The sequence below is a fragment of the Symphalangus syndactylus genome, chromosome 17 (genome assembly GCF_028878055.3).
Source record: "Symphalangus syndactylus isolate Jambi chromosome 17, NHGRI_mSymSyn1-v2.1_pri, whole genome shotgun sequence".
Classification (NCBI taxonomy): domain Eukaryota; kingdom Metazoa; phylum Chordata; class Mammalia; order Primates; family Hylobatidae; genus Symphalangus; species Symphalangus syndactylus.
Window position 1 is genome coordinate 43,247,129 of NC_072439.2, and position 16,856 is coordinate 43,263,984.

A 16,856-nucleotide genomic window follows, 5' to 3' on the forward strand; every position below is an offset into this window, starting at 1 on the left:
GATTTACAAAAAACAAGCATGTCAAAACCAGCGAGCTTCACTGAGAAATTTTTCAAATAAGTTATTGTCAACCATTCCTGTCTCTAAATTTTAAACTTAATAAAATTCTGTAAACAGTGTTTTTTAAAAAATCAAGATCTCATTTTTTAGAAATCTAACGTCTACTGAATATTTGTATATGTCAATATTATATATGCCTTCTTTTTTAAAGCAACAGTAAGACAGATTAGTATGTTTATTGTTATAGTTTAGTTTCTAATGGACTTTGTAATATCAAAATATATATATCTTCTCTAAATATTAAGTAATAAATCACAAGATTATATTTAATTCAAAGGGTACCTTCGTATACAAATCAAGGAGCTCGATAACTAAGTGCTGACAGATTAAGAATGCCACTGACTGAATTTCCTGGATGATTTTCTTTATCCACTTAATTCAAAGTCATTTTTTAAAAGACAGAGTTATTATACCGCAAGCTTACAATAAATAAAGTCTGAAAATAGGCAGAGATCTTTTCATCTCATTTGTCTAAGAGACTGCCATTTAATCAAACTAAAGATATACAGGTACTTTCAGTAAAAATCTGTTCCTGTGACTGGGCTCATCTCCAACTACTTATTTATAAAATATTAGGGTGCTGGAATAAAAACACTAAATAAAACCTTGATCTGACCCTTCCAGAAGTACATACAGAAAAAGAAGTTTAATATATTGTGTATTCTGCAATCAGATACTTTTCTTTCTTTAGGAACGAAATTAAATTACATCCTTTGCTCCTAAAGATAATTTTATGGGTTTTCCTTGACCCCTACACACTAACACAACAATGCAGCCAACATTTTTATACCCAGAGTGGGGAGAGGGGCATTACACCCAGCGATACCAATTAAATCGCAGTAGCTAATGCCTCCCTTAAATAATTTATTCTCTCTTGGCAGCAAAAAACGTTACAGCCTCTTCAATTACCCCTCACCGCAAACCATCGCCTGGGTTGCGATCAATGTGACCCAGTTCCTATCGCCACAGCCACCTCCGTCTCGCCTCCTCCCGCCGGGTCCGCGAGTGTCATGGGAGGGGGCGGCAGCCGCAGGGGCGTCCTCTGGTCGCCACCCCGCCGGCCGGCTGCGCGAGGGGCAGGCCCGGGACTCACCGAGTGGAGGTGCCCTTCCGCACATCGCACATCATGCACTTGAAGGCCTCGGCGCTGTTCCGGAAGGTGCAGACGCTACAGTCCCAGTAACCCTCATCCGAGGACGGCTTCGGCTGCCGCTTCGGCCTGCAGGACACAACCCGGACACGACGCGGCGCGGGGTCACCAGCAGGCCGCGCCCGGCGCCCGGGCCCCGCGGCCGCCCCTGCCCCGCCCCCCGCCCCAATTCCGCGACCCCCGCCCCACGGGCCCCCGGCGCGCCGCGCTCCGGCTCTGAGGGGGAAGGGTGTCAGGAAGAGGCAGGGCAGGAGCGCGGCCGCAGTCGCCGCCGCCACAGCCGCTCTGACACCCGGGCGGCCGCTCCGGTCGCCGCCGCCATCGCGGCTCCATTGTGGGGCGGCCAGCGCCGGCCCCCTCAAGCGGCAGCAGTCGCACACCAGCGGCGCTGCCCCCGTGCTCGCCCCGGTGCCCGGGCGGTTAGCGAGGCGGCCACCCGAAGCCGTGCACGAGGGCCCTGCCGCCCGCACAGTCCGGGCCCCGGGGCCCGGGCGCTGTTACCTGGTGGGGCTTTTCTTGTCTCCCATGGCTTGGCTATCAACGCACGCCGAGAGTCGCCGCCGCGACCGCTCTGTTTGTCAATAAGGAGGATAATAAGCCGGGCGGAAGCGGGCGGGGGAGGAGGGAGGGAGGGGGCGGGGAAGGCCGCACCGCCGCGCTCGGGAGCCGCCGCCGGATCCCACGCAGCCTCCAGCTGTCGGGGAAACTCCTGTCTGGGCGCACGTGACCCGCGCCAGCCAACCAGCAGCCGCGCCGGAGACTTCAAACGCGGCCAGCGCGGCCCAGCACCCGCGGCGAGTTCGCTGGCGGGCGGTGTGGGGGTGGCTGCGGTGGCCGTGGCTGCCTCGGGCGCGGGCGCCGGCACCGCCTCTCCGCGCTGTTCCGCCGTTGCCCCCCCTCGGTACCCCCGGCTGCCGGGGACTGCCTCGCTCTCCAGAGCCCCTTTGAGGAGGAAAACGTCTGTCCCACCGACTGGCAGGGGATGCTCCGTCATCCCGTGCGAAGCCTGGTTCAAGGTAGGGCCGGCCGGCGTTCGGAGGCCTGTCCGGGTCTGGACAGAAGTGCCAGCCCGGGGTCTCCGGGTAGAACGACTTTCCTGGCCTCCGCCGTCCTTAGCTACTCAGCCCTCGCCTGCAGGATACCGGGGGGAAGGCGGGAACCAACACGCAGCGCCATTGCTACATGCCTTAAAGCACTGTCTGGTTTATGCACACAGATGCTCTAACAAGCAGGGATTGTCACCCCTAACTTAGAGGAATTGAAATCAAGACTCAAGAGAGGTTAGGTGACTTCTTCTAGGCTACATAATTAGAAAGTGACAAAGCCAAGAGTCTAACTCTGTTTTAATTCCAAACGCGCCCTTTTGGCCTCTCAGGCCTCTGCAGTAGCTGCCTTTGAAAGAAACCCCTATATACTCGTAAGTCCTTTTTAAATACAAGGAGTTTGCATGTCCCCTCAACGCTGTCTGCTAACAAAAGAACACCTTCCCAGGTCTCTACCTCAACATGCTAAAGGTCCTCTTACTCCAGAGTCTAGCAACAGCCATCTAACTGGTCTCCGAAGCTCCACTTCCACCTCCCCAATCTATTCAGTAATCCACAACCAGATTAATAATAAGATGCTGTTAATACTATGCCACCACTCTGATAAAGAACCACTAACGACTTGCCCACACTCCTTAGCCTGGCATTCAAAGGCTTCACACATTTTCCCTACCTCTGCCTCCCTCTCCCATAAGGAAAGCTGCCTCCTGACAAAGAATGTAGATGAAATTCATTCCCTTACCAGAACCCCTTCCTTCATGCACATGGGTTACTTCTGCATAAAGTATATCCCTCTTTAACTGTGCTGTTTCTCTCCATCTTTCTAGGTTTACATCAAGTCCGAATTCATGTAAAATGATAATTTTATAGCTAAACTACATAGGAAATAATACAGTCAGAAGCCCAGGATTCTCAGCCTGCTTCTCCTGTTTCTTAGCTGATACACCTTGGAAGTATTGCTTAATTTCTGTAATTCTCAACGTTTTCATATTCTGAATGGCATCTATATGAGATTGTTGTGCGATTAATAATAAAATAATATTTTTTGGCCGGGCGCGGTGGCTCACGCGTGTAATCCCAGCACTTTGGGAGGCCGAGGCGGCGGATCACCTGAGGTCAGGAGTTCACAAGACCAGCCTGGCCAACATGGCGAAACCCCGCCTCTACTAAAAAATACAAAAATTAGCCAGGCGTGGTGGCGGGCGCCTGTAATCTTAGCTACTCGGGAGGCTGAGGTAAGAGAATCGCTTGAACCCGAGAGTCAGAGGTTGCTGTGAGCCGAGATCGTGCCACTGCACTCGAGCCTGGGCGACAGAGCGAGACTCCGCCTCTGAGTAAATAAATAAATAACATTTTTTTGAGCACTGTGTGCCAGGCACTTTGTAAATCCCTGTGCATAGATACATATTTTAAAGGACTCAAAGTACTATGCACATGGCCTCATCAACTGCACATGCTCTTCGATTTAGAAAGGGGATACTTCCCGATAAATCCATCTTAAATAGAAAATATCGTAAATTGAAAATGCATTTCGTACACCGATAAGCCCATCGTAAAGTAGAAAAATCATAAGTCGAGCCATTGTAAATCCATAGTCTAGCCCTTCATTTTAAAGACAAGGCAATTAGGGCCCAGGTTAAATGGTTTTTCTTTAATGAATAGGCCAGGGTTACAGCTCAGGTATCCTATTGGTCTTTCACCGCGTCTTCTTTCTGATTAACCAAATCACTCCATTTACATAGCAGTCTCTCAACTCGTTGTACTATCTGTACTTTTTGCAAATGTAGCTTCTCCTGATTCAGACCCAAATTTGGAAACCAGGAACCATGAGGAGTATGATTGAGGCACGTATACAAGAGAACCAGATTTAAGGCCTAGTCTTTAACCTCTCAGTAATGCAGTGGGTAAACTCAGCTAAGTCACTTTCTTTTTTTCATATGTAAAATAAAGGAGTTAAAACTATTATCACAACTAAGGTCCCTTACAAGTCTAAGGCATTGTGGTGTTTTTAAATGCCTCAACTGGATGGATCCTCAAAGAGACTGACAAGAACTGCTCTACTTGCAAAAGTGATGGCAACAATGTATTTTTAAATGAAAAGAAAACTAAATCAAGCACTCTAAAAATCCCCCATGCTGCAAATCACCATTTCACTAGATTGTAACCTTCCTCACTAAAAAGCAAGCCGCACCTCTAAATCATGAACAAAAAGCACAAGAACTTTTGTTGTCTTTATTGCTGCATCTCCAGCCCCTAGAACAGTGTGACACATAGTGGGCACTCAATAAATATTCTGAGAATAAATACATCCACTTATAGTCAGGTTAGCGCGCGCCTGTATTCCCAGCTACTTGGGAGGCTGAGGCAGGAAGATAACTTGGGCCCTGGAGTTTGAGACCAGCCTGAGCAACATAGCAAGACCCTGTTTCTAAAGTAAATAATCAATACATTCACTTGTGTTACAATTGTTGAATGAGATTTTTTCTTTCATATTGGGATTTACAAACTGTTAGGCATATTGCATGCAGTGGATGGTCAATAAATGCCAGAATTAACATTTATCCTTCAAAATGAACTTTACAACTCCGCACATCCTTGTCGATGAACCAGGAACCTAGTTTTTGTGGAGCACAGAATCATATGCCCTTGCACTGTACCAACTGCCTCCCATTTGTGGGTGTTTCTCTTAAACAAAATCTCTGCCCCTACTAGGCTTACTTGGAGACAGTAGTACAGGAGGTACTCCTCCCATTTCACCACAAAAAGTCACACCTTTCCTAAAGTGTTTACTAGCTGTAAGAGTGGCTGTTGTGGAGAAAACAGATCTTTTTATTACTAAAGTGGCCCAGGTTCTTACCCAATCAGGTGTCTTTTCAATACATTAACAGAGTTCAGTACTTTAGAAATGTTAATTCATTAGGGTCACTTGTAAAGTGACGAACACTAACGATCGTTTTAACAATTTAACAAGTGTTGAAGTTTTCTGATGATTTACTTTTTTTGTTGTTTGTTTTTATTTTTGTTTGCTTGTTTTTTGTTTTTGTGTGTGTGAGAGAGACAGTCTCTATTGCCCGGGCTGTAGTACAGTGGTGCGATCATAGGTCACTACAGCCTTGAACTCCTGGGCTCCAGCGATTCTCCTGCCTCAGCCTCCCAAAGTGCTGGGATTCCAGGCATGAGCCACTGTGCCTGGCCTTACCTTAATGTTTAAAAGGTAAATGAGGGCAGACCAGTGGCTCATGCCTGTAATCCCAATACTTTGGGAGGCCGAGGTGGGCAGATATCTTGAGCTCAGGAGTTCAACACCAGCCTGGGCCATATGGGGAAACCCTGTCTCTACAAAAAAAATACAAAAATTAGTCGGGTGTGGTGGCATGCACCTGTAGTCCCAGCTACTTGGGAGGCTGAGGTGGGAGGATCACTTGAATCCAGGAAGCAGAGGTTGCAGTGAGCCAAGATCACACCACTGCACTCTATCCTGGGTGACAGAATGAGGCTCTGTCTCAAAAAAAAAAAAAAAAGTAAAGCAATCTTTACTTTCCCCAGTTACTGAGGAAGCTGAGAGCTGAGGCAGGAAGGATCAGTTGAACCCAGGAGCTATGGGCTGTAGTGTGCTGTACTATTCGGGTGTCTGCACTAAGTTCGCCATCAATATGGTAACTTCCGAAGAGTGAGGGGCCACCAGGTTGCCTAAGGAGGGGTGAAGTGGCCCAAGTCAGAAACTGAGCAGGTCAAAACTCCCGTGCAGTGCTGGGCACAGTGGCTCACACCTGATCTCCCAGCACTTTGGGAGGCTGAGGCAGGCTGATCACCTGAGGTCAGGAGTTCAAGACTAGCCTGGCCAACATGGTGAAACCCCATCTCTACTAAAAAATACAAAAATTAGCCAGGCGTGGTGGTACGCGCCTGTAATCCCAGCTACTCGGGAAGCTGAGGCAGGGAGAATTGCTTGAACCTGGGAGGCAGAGGTTGCAGTGAGCTGAGATTGCGCCACTGCACTCTAGCCTGAATGACAGAGTGACTCCATCTCAAAAACAACAACAAAAGGCCGGGCGCGGTGGCTCAAGCCTGTAATCCCAGCACTTTGGGAGGCCGAGGCGGGCGGATCACGAGGTCAGGAGATCGAGACCATCCTGGCTAACACAGTGAAACCCCATCTCTACTAAAAATACAAAAAATTAGCCGGACGTGTTGACAGGCGCCTGTAGTCCCAGCTACTCGGGAGGCTGAGGCAGGAGAATGGCATGAACCCGGGAGGCGGAGCTTGCAGTGAGCCGAGATCGCGCCATTGCACTCCCGCCTGGGAGACAGAGCAAGACTCTGTCTAAAAAAAAAAAAAAAAAAAAAAAAAAACAACAACAACAAAAAACTCCCATGCTGATCAGCTATGGGATCATGCCTGTGAATAGACACTGCACTCAGCCTAGGCGACATGGTGGGGACTATGTCTCTATAAAACAAATAAAGTAATCCCCAGGCCATTGATACAATAATATCCGTTTCCATTCCAATATGCTTCTTAGGAGAGACTGGAGTAGGTACTGAAATTGTGCATGTGATCCTGTTTACAGGTGAATGGTAACCTGTTCTTTCTGGAGATGAATAAAAAGATTGAGAGTCTGTCATAGATCAAGAGACTGACAGTGTGGGCCAGGTGCAGTGGTTCACGCCTATAATCCCAGCACTTTCAGAGGCCAAGGCAGGCGGGTCTCTTGAGCTCAGGAGTTCAAGACCAGCCTGGGCAACATAGCAAAACTTCATTTCTACTAAAAATAACAAAAATAGCCTGGTGTGGTGGTGCACGTCTGTAGTCCCAGCTACTTGGGAGGCTAAGGTGGGAGGATCATTTGAGCCTGGAAGGTCGAGGCTGCAGTGAGCTATGATAGTGCCACCGCACTGCAGCCTGGGCAACAGAGTGAGACCCTGTCTCAAAAAATTAAAAAAAGGAGACTGACAGCAGGATCTCAGAGACCCTAGATCATCTGGTTAGTCTTGAGTTTATTAGCCAAATATAATAACAACAATAAAAACTATGTATTGATGTTGTATATAGTTATTAGGCAACAGGAGCTAATACCTGAAATGAGAAGTACCATCTTGTTTATTACCTGGAATTTGAGAGAAAATGGGGTACCTAAGGGAGAAATGAGCTATAAACCTTCCCTGAGAGCAGGAACTCAAAGTATAATAGTAAGCTACAGTGGTAAAACCATCACATTTTGAAAGATGGATTTTGTGGTTTTTGTTTGGTTGACTGGTATCTAATTTTGTTAGTTATAAAAGTTATATGTCACCACTTGTACATCATTCGTTTTTTAGGGTGCCATAACAAAGTACTGCAGACTGGGTGGTATAAACAACAGAAATTTATTTGCTCACAGTTCTGAAAGTTAGAAGTCTGCGGTCAGGATGTCAGCAGGGGACCAGGCGCAGTGGGTCACACCTGTAATCCCAGCACTTTGGGAGGCTAAGGCAGGCGGATCATGAGGTCAGGAGATCGAGACCATCCTGGCTAACACGATGAAACCTTGTCTCTACTAAAAATACAAAAAAAGTAGGTGGGTGTGGTGGCAGACACCTGTAGTCCCAGCTATTCGGGTGGCTGAGGCAGGAGAATGGCATGAACATAGGAGGCGGAACTTGCAGTGAGCTGAGATCACACCACTGCACTCCAGCCTGTGTGACAGAGCAAGACTCCATCAAAAAAAAAAAAAAAAAAAAAAACATGTCAGCAGAGTAATTTCTTCTGAGGCCTCACTCCTTGGCTTGCAGATGACCTGCTCTGTCTCGAGTGGTCTTCTCTGTGTGTTTGTCTGTGTCCTAACCTTCCCTTCTTATAGGGATACTAGTTATTGGATTAGGGCTATCCTAATGACCACATTTTAATTTAATCACATCTTTAAAGACTCTTTAAAGACTCCAAATACAGTCACATTCTAAGATACTGGGGGTTAGGACATTAACATACGAATTTGGGGGGAGGGAAAGACACAGTTCAGCCCATAATACTGGTATCAAGTTCAGCAAATATATATATATGTAAATGACCATATCCAGTGCCTTGTTATAACACTCCTGGTACAGGTTCACAATCCTTATCCGAAACCCTTAAAGCTGGATATGTTTTGTAAGTAAGGCATTTGGGAATTTTCAAAAGGCAGTTGACACAAATACTACATAATGACCTAACACTCTGAGTGGGTTCCGAGATAGTGCCTCTTAATTAAACACACTAATATTTCTGAAAAACATAAATATTCATACTAAGTGGGAAACTTAATGTCTATAAATCATCTCACATCAGCTCTACTCAGGTTTTGCTGCTAAATGATAAAAGGTCAGGTAAAATATAAAGCTTTCAGGCCAGACGCAGTGGCTCACGCCTGTAATTCCCAGCACTTTGGGAGGCCGAGGCGGGCGGATCACGAGGTCAGGAGATGGAGACCATCCTGGCTAACACAGTGAAACCCCCTTTCTACTAAAAGTACAAAAAAAAATTAGCCGGGCGTGGTGGTGGGCGCCTGTAGTCCCAGCTACTCGGGAGGCTGAGGCAGGAGAATGGCGTCAACCCGGGAGGTGGGGCTTGCAGTGAGCTGAGATTGCACCACTGCACTCCAGCCTGGGCGACAGAGTGAGACTCCATCTCAAAAAAAAAAAGCTTTCAATTTTCAGTGCTTCTTGGATTATGGGCTTGTGGACAAAGGATTATGGATCTGTAAGAGTTTGAGTAAGAATTAAGATTACAAAGATTAAGATTGAAACTATCCACATTATTTGACCCAGTAATTCTACTTTGAGGAATATATCCTAAGGATACAACCTGAAATGCATGAAAAGTTTTTCCACAGAAATAGCCATGAAATTATTTTAATATACACTGAAAACAACCTGCATGGTCATCTGAAGAGAAATAGTTAAATAAAGTATGATCTAACCAAAGAACTGGGTTTTAAGAAGTCATTAAAAACAATGTTGATGAATAATTTGTAACAAGAGGCAATGCTTATGTTGTAACGTCAAGTGAAAAAGGCAGAATCTAAAATTGAATAAGTATATAAAAAGCATAGAAAACAGATTATTAGGAGACACACCTAAATATTAATGGTGGCTTGTCAGTCTTTCAATTTCTTTTTTCTTTTTCTTCTTTTTTTTTTTTTTAATAAGACAGAGTTTTGCTTTTGTCACCCGGGCTGGAGTGCAATGGTGTGATCTCAGTTCACTGCAACCTCCGCCTCTGGGTTCGAGCAATTCTCCTGCCTCAGCCTCCCAAGGAGCTAGGATTACAGGCACCTGCCACCAGGCCCGGTTAATTTTTTGTATTTTTAGTAGAGACAGGGTTTCACCATGTTGGTCAGGCTGGTCTTGAACTCCTGACCTCAGGTGATCCACCCACCTCGGCAGCCCAAAGTGCTGGGATTACAGGCATGAGCCACTGCACCTAGCTTTTTTTTTTTTTTTTAATTGAGACAGGGTCTTGCTCTGTCACCCAGGCTGGAGTGCAGTGGCGCAATCATGCCTCACTGCAGCCTTAACTTCCCAGGCTCCACCAATCCTCCCACCTCAGCCTCCCACGTAGCTGGGACCACAGGTGCACGCCACCACTCCCGGCTAATTTTTGTATTTTTGGTAAAGACAGGGTTTCACCATGTTTCCCAGGCTGGTCTCAAACTCCTAAGCCCAAGTGATCCACTCACCTCAGCCTCCCAAAGTGCTAGGATTTAGATGCATGAGCCACTATGCCTGGCCCAGTCTCTCAATTTCATTTCAGCACAGTATTGTCTGTTTTTTACCGTTTGCCTCTAGCCTTTTGTTCCTTCCTTGCTTTTCACCTCTCTCCCCCTATATTGTACCCTTCCCCCCATTTTTACTGCCCCTTTCTAATAGCTCTCTATGTTATCCCATGGTCTCACCTTAACACATGGTGCCACCAACCAGTGCTCCATTCCTCCTGCATTTCCTCTTTACTCCAAACCAGCCCAGCACTAGATTCAAAGTAGCCTCTCCTGTCTACACATTGACTCTCATCCCCCTTTCCCAAATCCAGAAAGTAGTGTGATGGGAACGTAAGATTGATTAATGAAGGACAACCTGGAACAGGGAACTGGGAGACATTGTTTCAAGACTTTACCCCACACCTCTGAAAAGGGAGCACTGTGGCCCACTGGTGCTGGTGTCTCTGACAAGGTCTTATTCAGCTGGTTCTGCAAATACAGGGAAAACTGTAAAGTGGATTCTGCTTCTGCCAAAGAAAGGAACTGCTGCTGCTGGAGTGTTGCTTGTAGGAGCAGGGAGAGGACTGGACGCCAAAAAGAAGCAAACAGAAGAAAAGCAAGTCCCGGCTAGGTGCAGTGGCTCACGCTTGTAATCCCAGCACTTTGGAAGGCCAAGGAGGGTGGATCACCTGAGGTCAGGAGTTCAAGACCAGTCTGGCCAACATGGTGAAACCCTGTCTCTACTAAAATACAAAAATTAGCCAGGCATGATGGCAGGTGCCTGTAATCCCAGCTACTCGGGAGGCTGAGATAGGAGAATCTCTTGAACCCGGGAGACAGTGGTTGCAGTGAGCCGAGATCACACCACTGCACTGCACTCCAGCCTGGAAAGCTGAGCGACACTCCATCTCAAAAAAAAAAAAAAAAAAAAAGCAAGTCCCTTCTTTCTCCAGCTGTTCAGCCTCCTGCTGGTACCCCTTGGCTGAGCAAGAGAACAAAGTGGAAATGGGGCCCCAGAGTATAGCAGAGTACTAGCTCCCATCACAAAGCCGAGTGTAGCATGGAGGGTAGGGTGGGGCTGAGAGATGATGACCTCTTTGACCACTCAGCATTACACAAACTTTTCTATACGTATTTAAACTTCTATACAATGAGACATTTCTACCATTCCCCTAGATGCAACTATCCCATATACAAAGACATTCTCATCCTCCCCTAAAATGAGGAGACACTGCCCCAGCAGTCATTATATCCACTGTGGCAGGCAATCACACCGTCCGTCTCCACACTATTTTAATAACTCCTTAAATTCAGTCACAGTCTTAGCTGGTTTTCTGTTACTGAAATACTAAATGTTATAGTTTAGCCTCCAACAAAACTTGTATTACGTAATAAAAGGAAAAAGAGGAAGAATAAAATAGTTCACACAAATGCACACACATACATGCACACACATAAGCAATGAAGAAAATGTATGTAGCTGCTACGTCCTCCTTTCTGTAACTAGTCATGGGACCACAGTTGTTAGTTATAACTGTGACCCACTAACCATTCCCTATTACTCCTTACTTCAGTCAAGCCCTTAGCAACGCTGAGTTCTTTACCTGATGAGGTGACCCAAACCTTCATTCCTGAAGTGTCTAAATGCTCAGTAGTCCTGACTTGGTTTGGTTACTGAAGTCTCCATTAACTTTTACTATTGGACATTGAAGTACTAAGAGGTACTCTGAAGAATACCCTAGGCTGAAGACATAGTGATTTTTTTCCCTTCAGCTTTTATTTTCAGTTCCAGGGTACATGTGCAGGATGTGCAGGTTTGCTACATAAGTAGATGTGTGCCATGGTGGGTTGCTGCTCAGATCACCTTGGTATTAAGTCCAGCATCTATTTGTTATTGTTCCTGATGCCCTCCTGCCCAGTAATCCCCACTCCAACAGGCCCCAGTGTGTGTTGTTCCCCTCCCTGTGTCCATGTGTTATTATCGTTCAGCTCCCACTTATAAGTGAGAACATATGTGTTTGGTTTTCTGTTCCAGCATTAGTTTGCTGACGATAACGGCTTCTAGAGCCAACCATGTCCCTGCAAAGGATATGATCTCGTTCCTTTTTATGGCACATAGTATTCCATGGTGTATATGTACCACATATTCTTTCTCTAGTCTATCATTGATGGACATTTGGTTTAATTCCGTGTCTTTGCTATTGTGAATAGTGCTGCCATGAACATAAGCGTGCATGTATCTTTATAATATAATGATTTATATGCCTTTGGGTATATACCCAGTAATGGGATGGCTGGGTCAAATGATATTTCTGCCTCTAGATCTTTGAGGAATTGCCACACTGTCTTCTGCAATGGTTAAACTAATTTACACTCCCAACAACAGTGTAAAAGCATTCCTTCTTCTCCACAACCTCACCAGCATCTGTTATTTCTGGACTTTTTAATAATTGCCATTCCGAATGGCATGAGATGGTATCTCATTGTGGGTTTGATTTGCATTTCTCTGACATAGTCATTTTTATCCTTGCAGCATATCAGTAACCCAATTTTGCCTTGAATCTGGTTCAGTCTCCCCATCCAATAAAGCAATGTCCTTATTTATCTTTAGTTTGATGGCATGAGGAGTACTAAATATCCAAGTGGCAGTTTCATCGTCCATTTCAATTGTTGTGGCCTTTCGTGAAAGCATTTCTACTCTGGGAATCAAGACCTTAAGGTTAGTAAAGTGCAATGCTATGGGGATGGAAAGCAAAATTTCTGCAAGTAGGCATAATAGTGAGAAAAGCCACTCCCATTTCCATCTCTCTCTTTTTTATGTATGTACTTTAAGTTCTGGGATACATGTGCATAACATGCAGGTTTGTTACATAGGTATACATGGGCCATGTTGGTTTGCTGCACCCATCAACTCGTCATTTACATTAGGTATTTCTCCTAATGCTATCCCTCCCCCAACCCCCAACCCCTCTACAGGCCCTGGTGTGTGATGTTCCCCTCCCTGTGTCCATGTGTTCTCATTGTTCAACTTCCACTTATGAGTGAGAACATGCGGTGTTTGGTTTTTCTGTCTTTGTGATAGTTTGCTGAGAATGATGGTTTCAAGTTTCATCCATGTCCCTGCAAAGAACGTGAACTCATCGTTTTTTATGTCTGCATAGTATTCCACGGTGTATATGTGCCACATTTTCTTAATCCAGTCTATCACTGATGGACATTTGGGTTGGTTCCAAGTCTTTGCTATTCTGAATAGTGTCGCAATAAACATACGTGTGCATGTGTCTTTATAGTAGCATTTATAATCCTTTGGGTATATACCCAGTAATGGGATGGCTGGGTCAAATGGTATTTCTAGTTCTAGATCCTTGAGGAATCACCACACTATCTTCCATGATATCTCTGATGATCAGTGATGATGAGCATTTTTTCATATGTCTGTTGGCTGCATAAATGTTTCCTTTTGAGAAGTGTCTTTTCATATCCTTTGCCCACTTTTTGATGGGGTTGCTTGTTTTTTTCTTGTAAATTTGTTTAAGTTCTTTGTAGATTCTGGATATTAGCCCTTTGTCAGATGAGTAGATTGCAAAAACTTTCTCCCATCCTGTAGGTTGCCTGTTCACTCTGATGATAGTTTCTTTTGCTGTGCAGAAGCTCTTTAGTTTAATTAGATCCCATTTGTCTATTTTGGCTTTTTTTTTGCCATTGCTTTTGGTGTTTTTAGTCATGAAGTCCTTGCCCATGCCTATGCCCTGAATGGTATTGCCTAGGTTTTCTTCTAGGGTTTTTGTGGTTTTAGGTCTTACATTTAAGTCTTTAATCCATCTTGAGTTAATTTTTGTATAAGGTGTAAGGAAGGGATCCAGTTTCAGCTTTCTACATATGGCTAGCCAGTTTTCCCAGCACCATTTATTAAATAGGGAATCGATTCCCCAGTGTTTGTCAGGTTTGTCAAAGATCAGATGATTATAGGTGTGTGGTGTTATTTCTGAGGACTCTGTTCTGTTCTATTGGTCTATATATCTGTTTTGGTACCAGTACCATGCTGTTTTGGTTACTGTAGCCTTGTAGTATAGTTTGAAGTCAGGTAGCATGATGCCTCTAGCTTTTTTCTTTTTGCTTAGGATTGTCTTGGCTATGTGGGCTCTTTTGTTGGTTCCATATGAACTTTAAAGTAGTTTTTTCCAATTCTGTGAAGAAAGCCATTGGTAGCTTAATGGGGATGGCATTGAATCTATAAATTACCTTGGGCAGTATGGCCATTTTCATGATATTGATTCTTCCTAACCATGAGCATGGAATGTTCTTCCATTTGTTTGTGTCCTCTTTTATTTCATTGAGCAGTGGTTTGTAGTTCTCCTTAAAGAGGTCCTTCACATCCCTTGTAATTCCTAGGTATTTTATTCTCTTTGCAGTAATTGTGAATGGGAGTTCACTCATGATTTGGCTCTCTGTTTGTCTATTATTGGTGTATAGGAATGCTTGTGATTTTTGCACATTGAGTTTGTATCCTGAGACTTTGCTGAAGTTGCTTATCAGCTTAAGGAGATTTTGGGCTGAGATGATGGGGTTTTCTAAATATACAATCATGTCATCTGCAAACAGAGACAATTTGACTTCCTCTTTTCCTAATTGAATACCCTTTATTTATTTCCCTGGCCACATCTTCCAACAGTATGTTGAAAAGGAGTGGTGAGAAAGGGCATACTTGTCTTGTGCTGGTTTTCAAAGGGAATGCTTTCTGTTTTTGCCCATTCAGTATGATATTGGCTGTGGGTCTGTCATAAATAGTTCTTATTATTTTGAGATACATTCCATCAATACCTGGTTTATTGAGAGTTTTTAGCATGAAGGGCTGTTGAATTTTGTCAAAGGACTTTTCTGCATCTATTGAGATAATCATTTGGTTTTTGTCGTTGGTTCTGTTTAAGTGATGGATTTTGTTTTATTGACTTGCGTATGTTGAACCAGCCTTGCATCCCAGGGATGAAGCCGACTTGATCGTGGTGGATAAGCTTTTTGATGTGCTGCTGGATTTGGTTTGCCAATATTTTATTGAGGATTTTCACATCGATGTTCATCAGGGATATTGGCCTAAAATTCTCTTTTTTTGTTGTGTCTCTGCCAGGCTTTGGTATCAGGATGATGCTGGCCTCATAAAATGAGTTAGGGAGGATTCCGTCTTTTTCTGTTGATTGTAATAGTTTCAGAAGGAATGGTACCAGCTCCTCTTTGTACCTCTGGTAGAATTCAGCTGTGAATCTGTCTTGTCCTGGACTTTTTTTGGTTGGTAGGCTATTAAATATTGCCTCAATTTCAGAACCTGTTATTGGTCTACTCAGAGATCCAACTTCTTCCTGGTTTAGTCTTGGGAGGGTGTATGTGTCCAGGAATTTATCCATTCCTTCTAGATTTTCTAGTTTATTTGCAGAGTTTTTAATAGTATTCTCTGATGGTAGTGTATTTCTGGGGGATCGGTGGTGATATCCCCTTTATCATTTTTATTGCATCTATTTGATTCTTCTCTCATTTCTTCTTTATTAGTCTTACTAGCGGTCTATTTTGTTGATTTAAAAAGAAACAGCTCCTGGATTCATTGATTTTTTGAAGGTTTTTTTGTGTCTCTATCTCTTTCAGTTCTGCTCTGATCTTAGTTATTTCTTGCCTTCTGCTAGCTTTTGAATGTGTTTGCTCTTGCTTCTCTAGTTCTTTTAATTGTGATGTTAGGGTGTTGACTTTATATCTTTCCTACTTCCTCTTGTGGGCATTTAGTGCTATAAATTTCCCTGTACACATTGCTTTAAATGTGTCCCAGAGATTCTAGTACATTGTGTCTTTGTTCTCACTGGTTTCAAAGAACTTTTTTATTTCTTCCTTCATTTAGTTATTCACCCAGTAGTCATTCAGGAGCAGATTGTTCAGTTTCCATGTAGTTGTGTGGTTTTGAGTGAGTTTCTTAATCCTGAGTTCTAATTTGATTGCACTGTGGTCTGAGAGACAGTTTGTTGTGATTTCTGTTCTATTGCATTTGCTGAGGAGTGTTTTACTTCCAGTTATGTGGTCAATTTTAAAATAAGTGCAACGTGGTGCTGAGAAGAATGTATATTCTTTTGATTTGGGGTGGAGAGTTCTGTAGATGTCTATTAGGTCTGCTTGGTCCAGAGCTGAGTTCAAGTCCTGGACATCCTTGTTAACCTTCTGTCTCATTGATCTGTCTAATATTGACAGTGGGATGTTAAAGTCTCCCATTATTATTGTGTGGGGGTCTAAGTCTCTTTGTAGGTCTCTAAAGACTTGCTTTATGAATCTTGGTGCTCCTGTATTGTGTGTATATATATTTAGGATAGTTAGCTCTTCTTGTTGAATTGATCCCTTTACCATTATGTAATGGCCTTCTTTGTCTCTTTTGATCTTTGTTAGTTTATCAGAAACTAGGATTGCAACCCCTGCTTTTTTTTGCTTACCATTTGCTTGGTAGATCTTCCTCCATCCCTTTATTTTGAGCCTACGTGTGTCTTTGCATGTGAGATGGGTCTCCTGAATACAGCACACCAATGGGTCTTTACTCTTTATCCAATTTGCCAGTCTGTGTCTTTTAATTTGGGCATTTAGCTCATTTACATTTAAGGTTATATTGTTATGTGTGAATTTGATCCTGTCATTATGATGTTAGCTGGTTATTTTGCCCATTGATTGATGCAGTTTCTTCATAGCATCGATGGTCTTTACAATTTGACATGTTTTTGCAGTGGCTGGTACTGGTTGTTCCTTTCCATGTTTTGTGCTTCCTTCAGGAGTTCTTGTAAGGCAGGCCAGGTGGTGACAAAATCTCTCAGCATTTGCTTGTCTGTAAAGGATTTTATTTCTCCTTCAGCTTAGTTTGGCTGGATGTGA

General features: G+C 44.1%; 2 protein-coding genes across 19 annotated transcripts in view; one reads left to right on the plus strand and one right to left on the minus strand.

Moving 5' to 3' along the window:
* The window catches only part of YAF2 (YY1 associated factor 2), an 84,266-nt gene extending 82,313 nt beyond the window's left edge, over positions 1-1,953 (minus strand). For 4 of the 8 annotated variants that reach the window (XR_010116416.1, XR_010116419.1, XR_010116417.1 and 1 more), the window contains exons 1-2: positions 1,712-1,921; positions 1,154-1,279 (exon numbers count right to left, since the gene is read on the minus strand). Coding sequence is in view for 4 of the 8 variants with exons in the window: in XM_055249437.2 (XP_055105412.1) it covers positions 1,154-1,279; positions 1,712-1,737 (152 nt within the window). In the remaining 4 variants the exon portion in view is untranslated. Of the gene's footprint in view, positions 1-1,153; positions 1,280-1,711 lie in introns of all 8 variants that reach the window. The other 4 variants (XM_055249437.2, XM_055249438.2, XM_063620199.1 and 1 more) reach the window with 4 other exon arrangements.
* Positions 1,954-1,955: 2 nt separating this feature from the next.
* PPHLN1 (periphilin 1) overlaps positions 1,956-16,856 on the plus strand; it is a 226,930-nt gene continuing 212,029 nt past the window's right edge. For 6 of the 11 annotated variants that reach the window (XM_063620167.1, XM_063620169.1, XM_063620174.1 and 3 more), the window contains exon 1: positions 1,975-2,226. In XM_063620167.1, coding sequence (XP_063476237.1) covers positions 2,193-2,226 — 34 coding nt within the window. In that variant the 5' untranslated portion in view covers positions 1,975-2,192. Of the gene's footprint in view, positions 2,227-16,856 lie in introns of all 11 variants that reach the window. The other 5 variants (XM_063620170.1, XM_063620175.1, XM_055249117.2 and 2 more) reach the window with 3 other exon arrangements.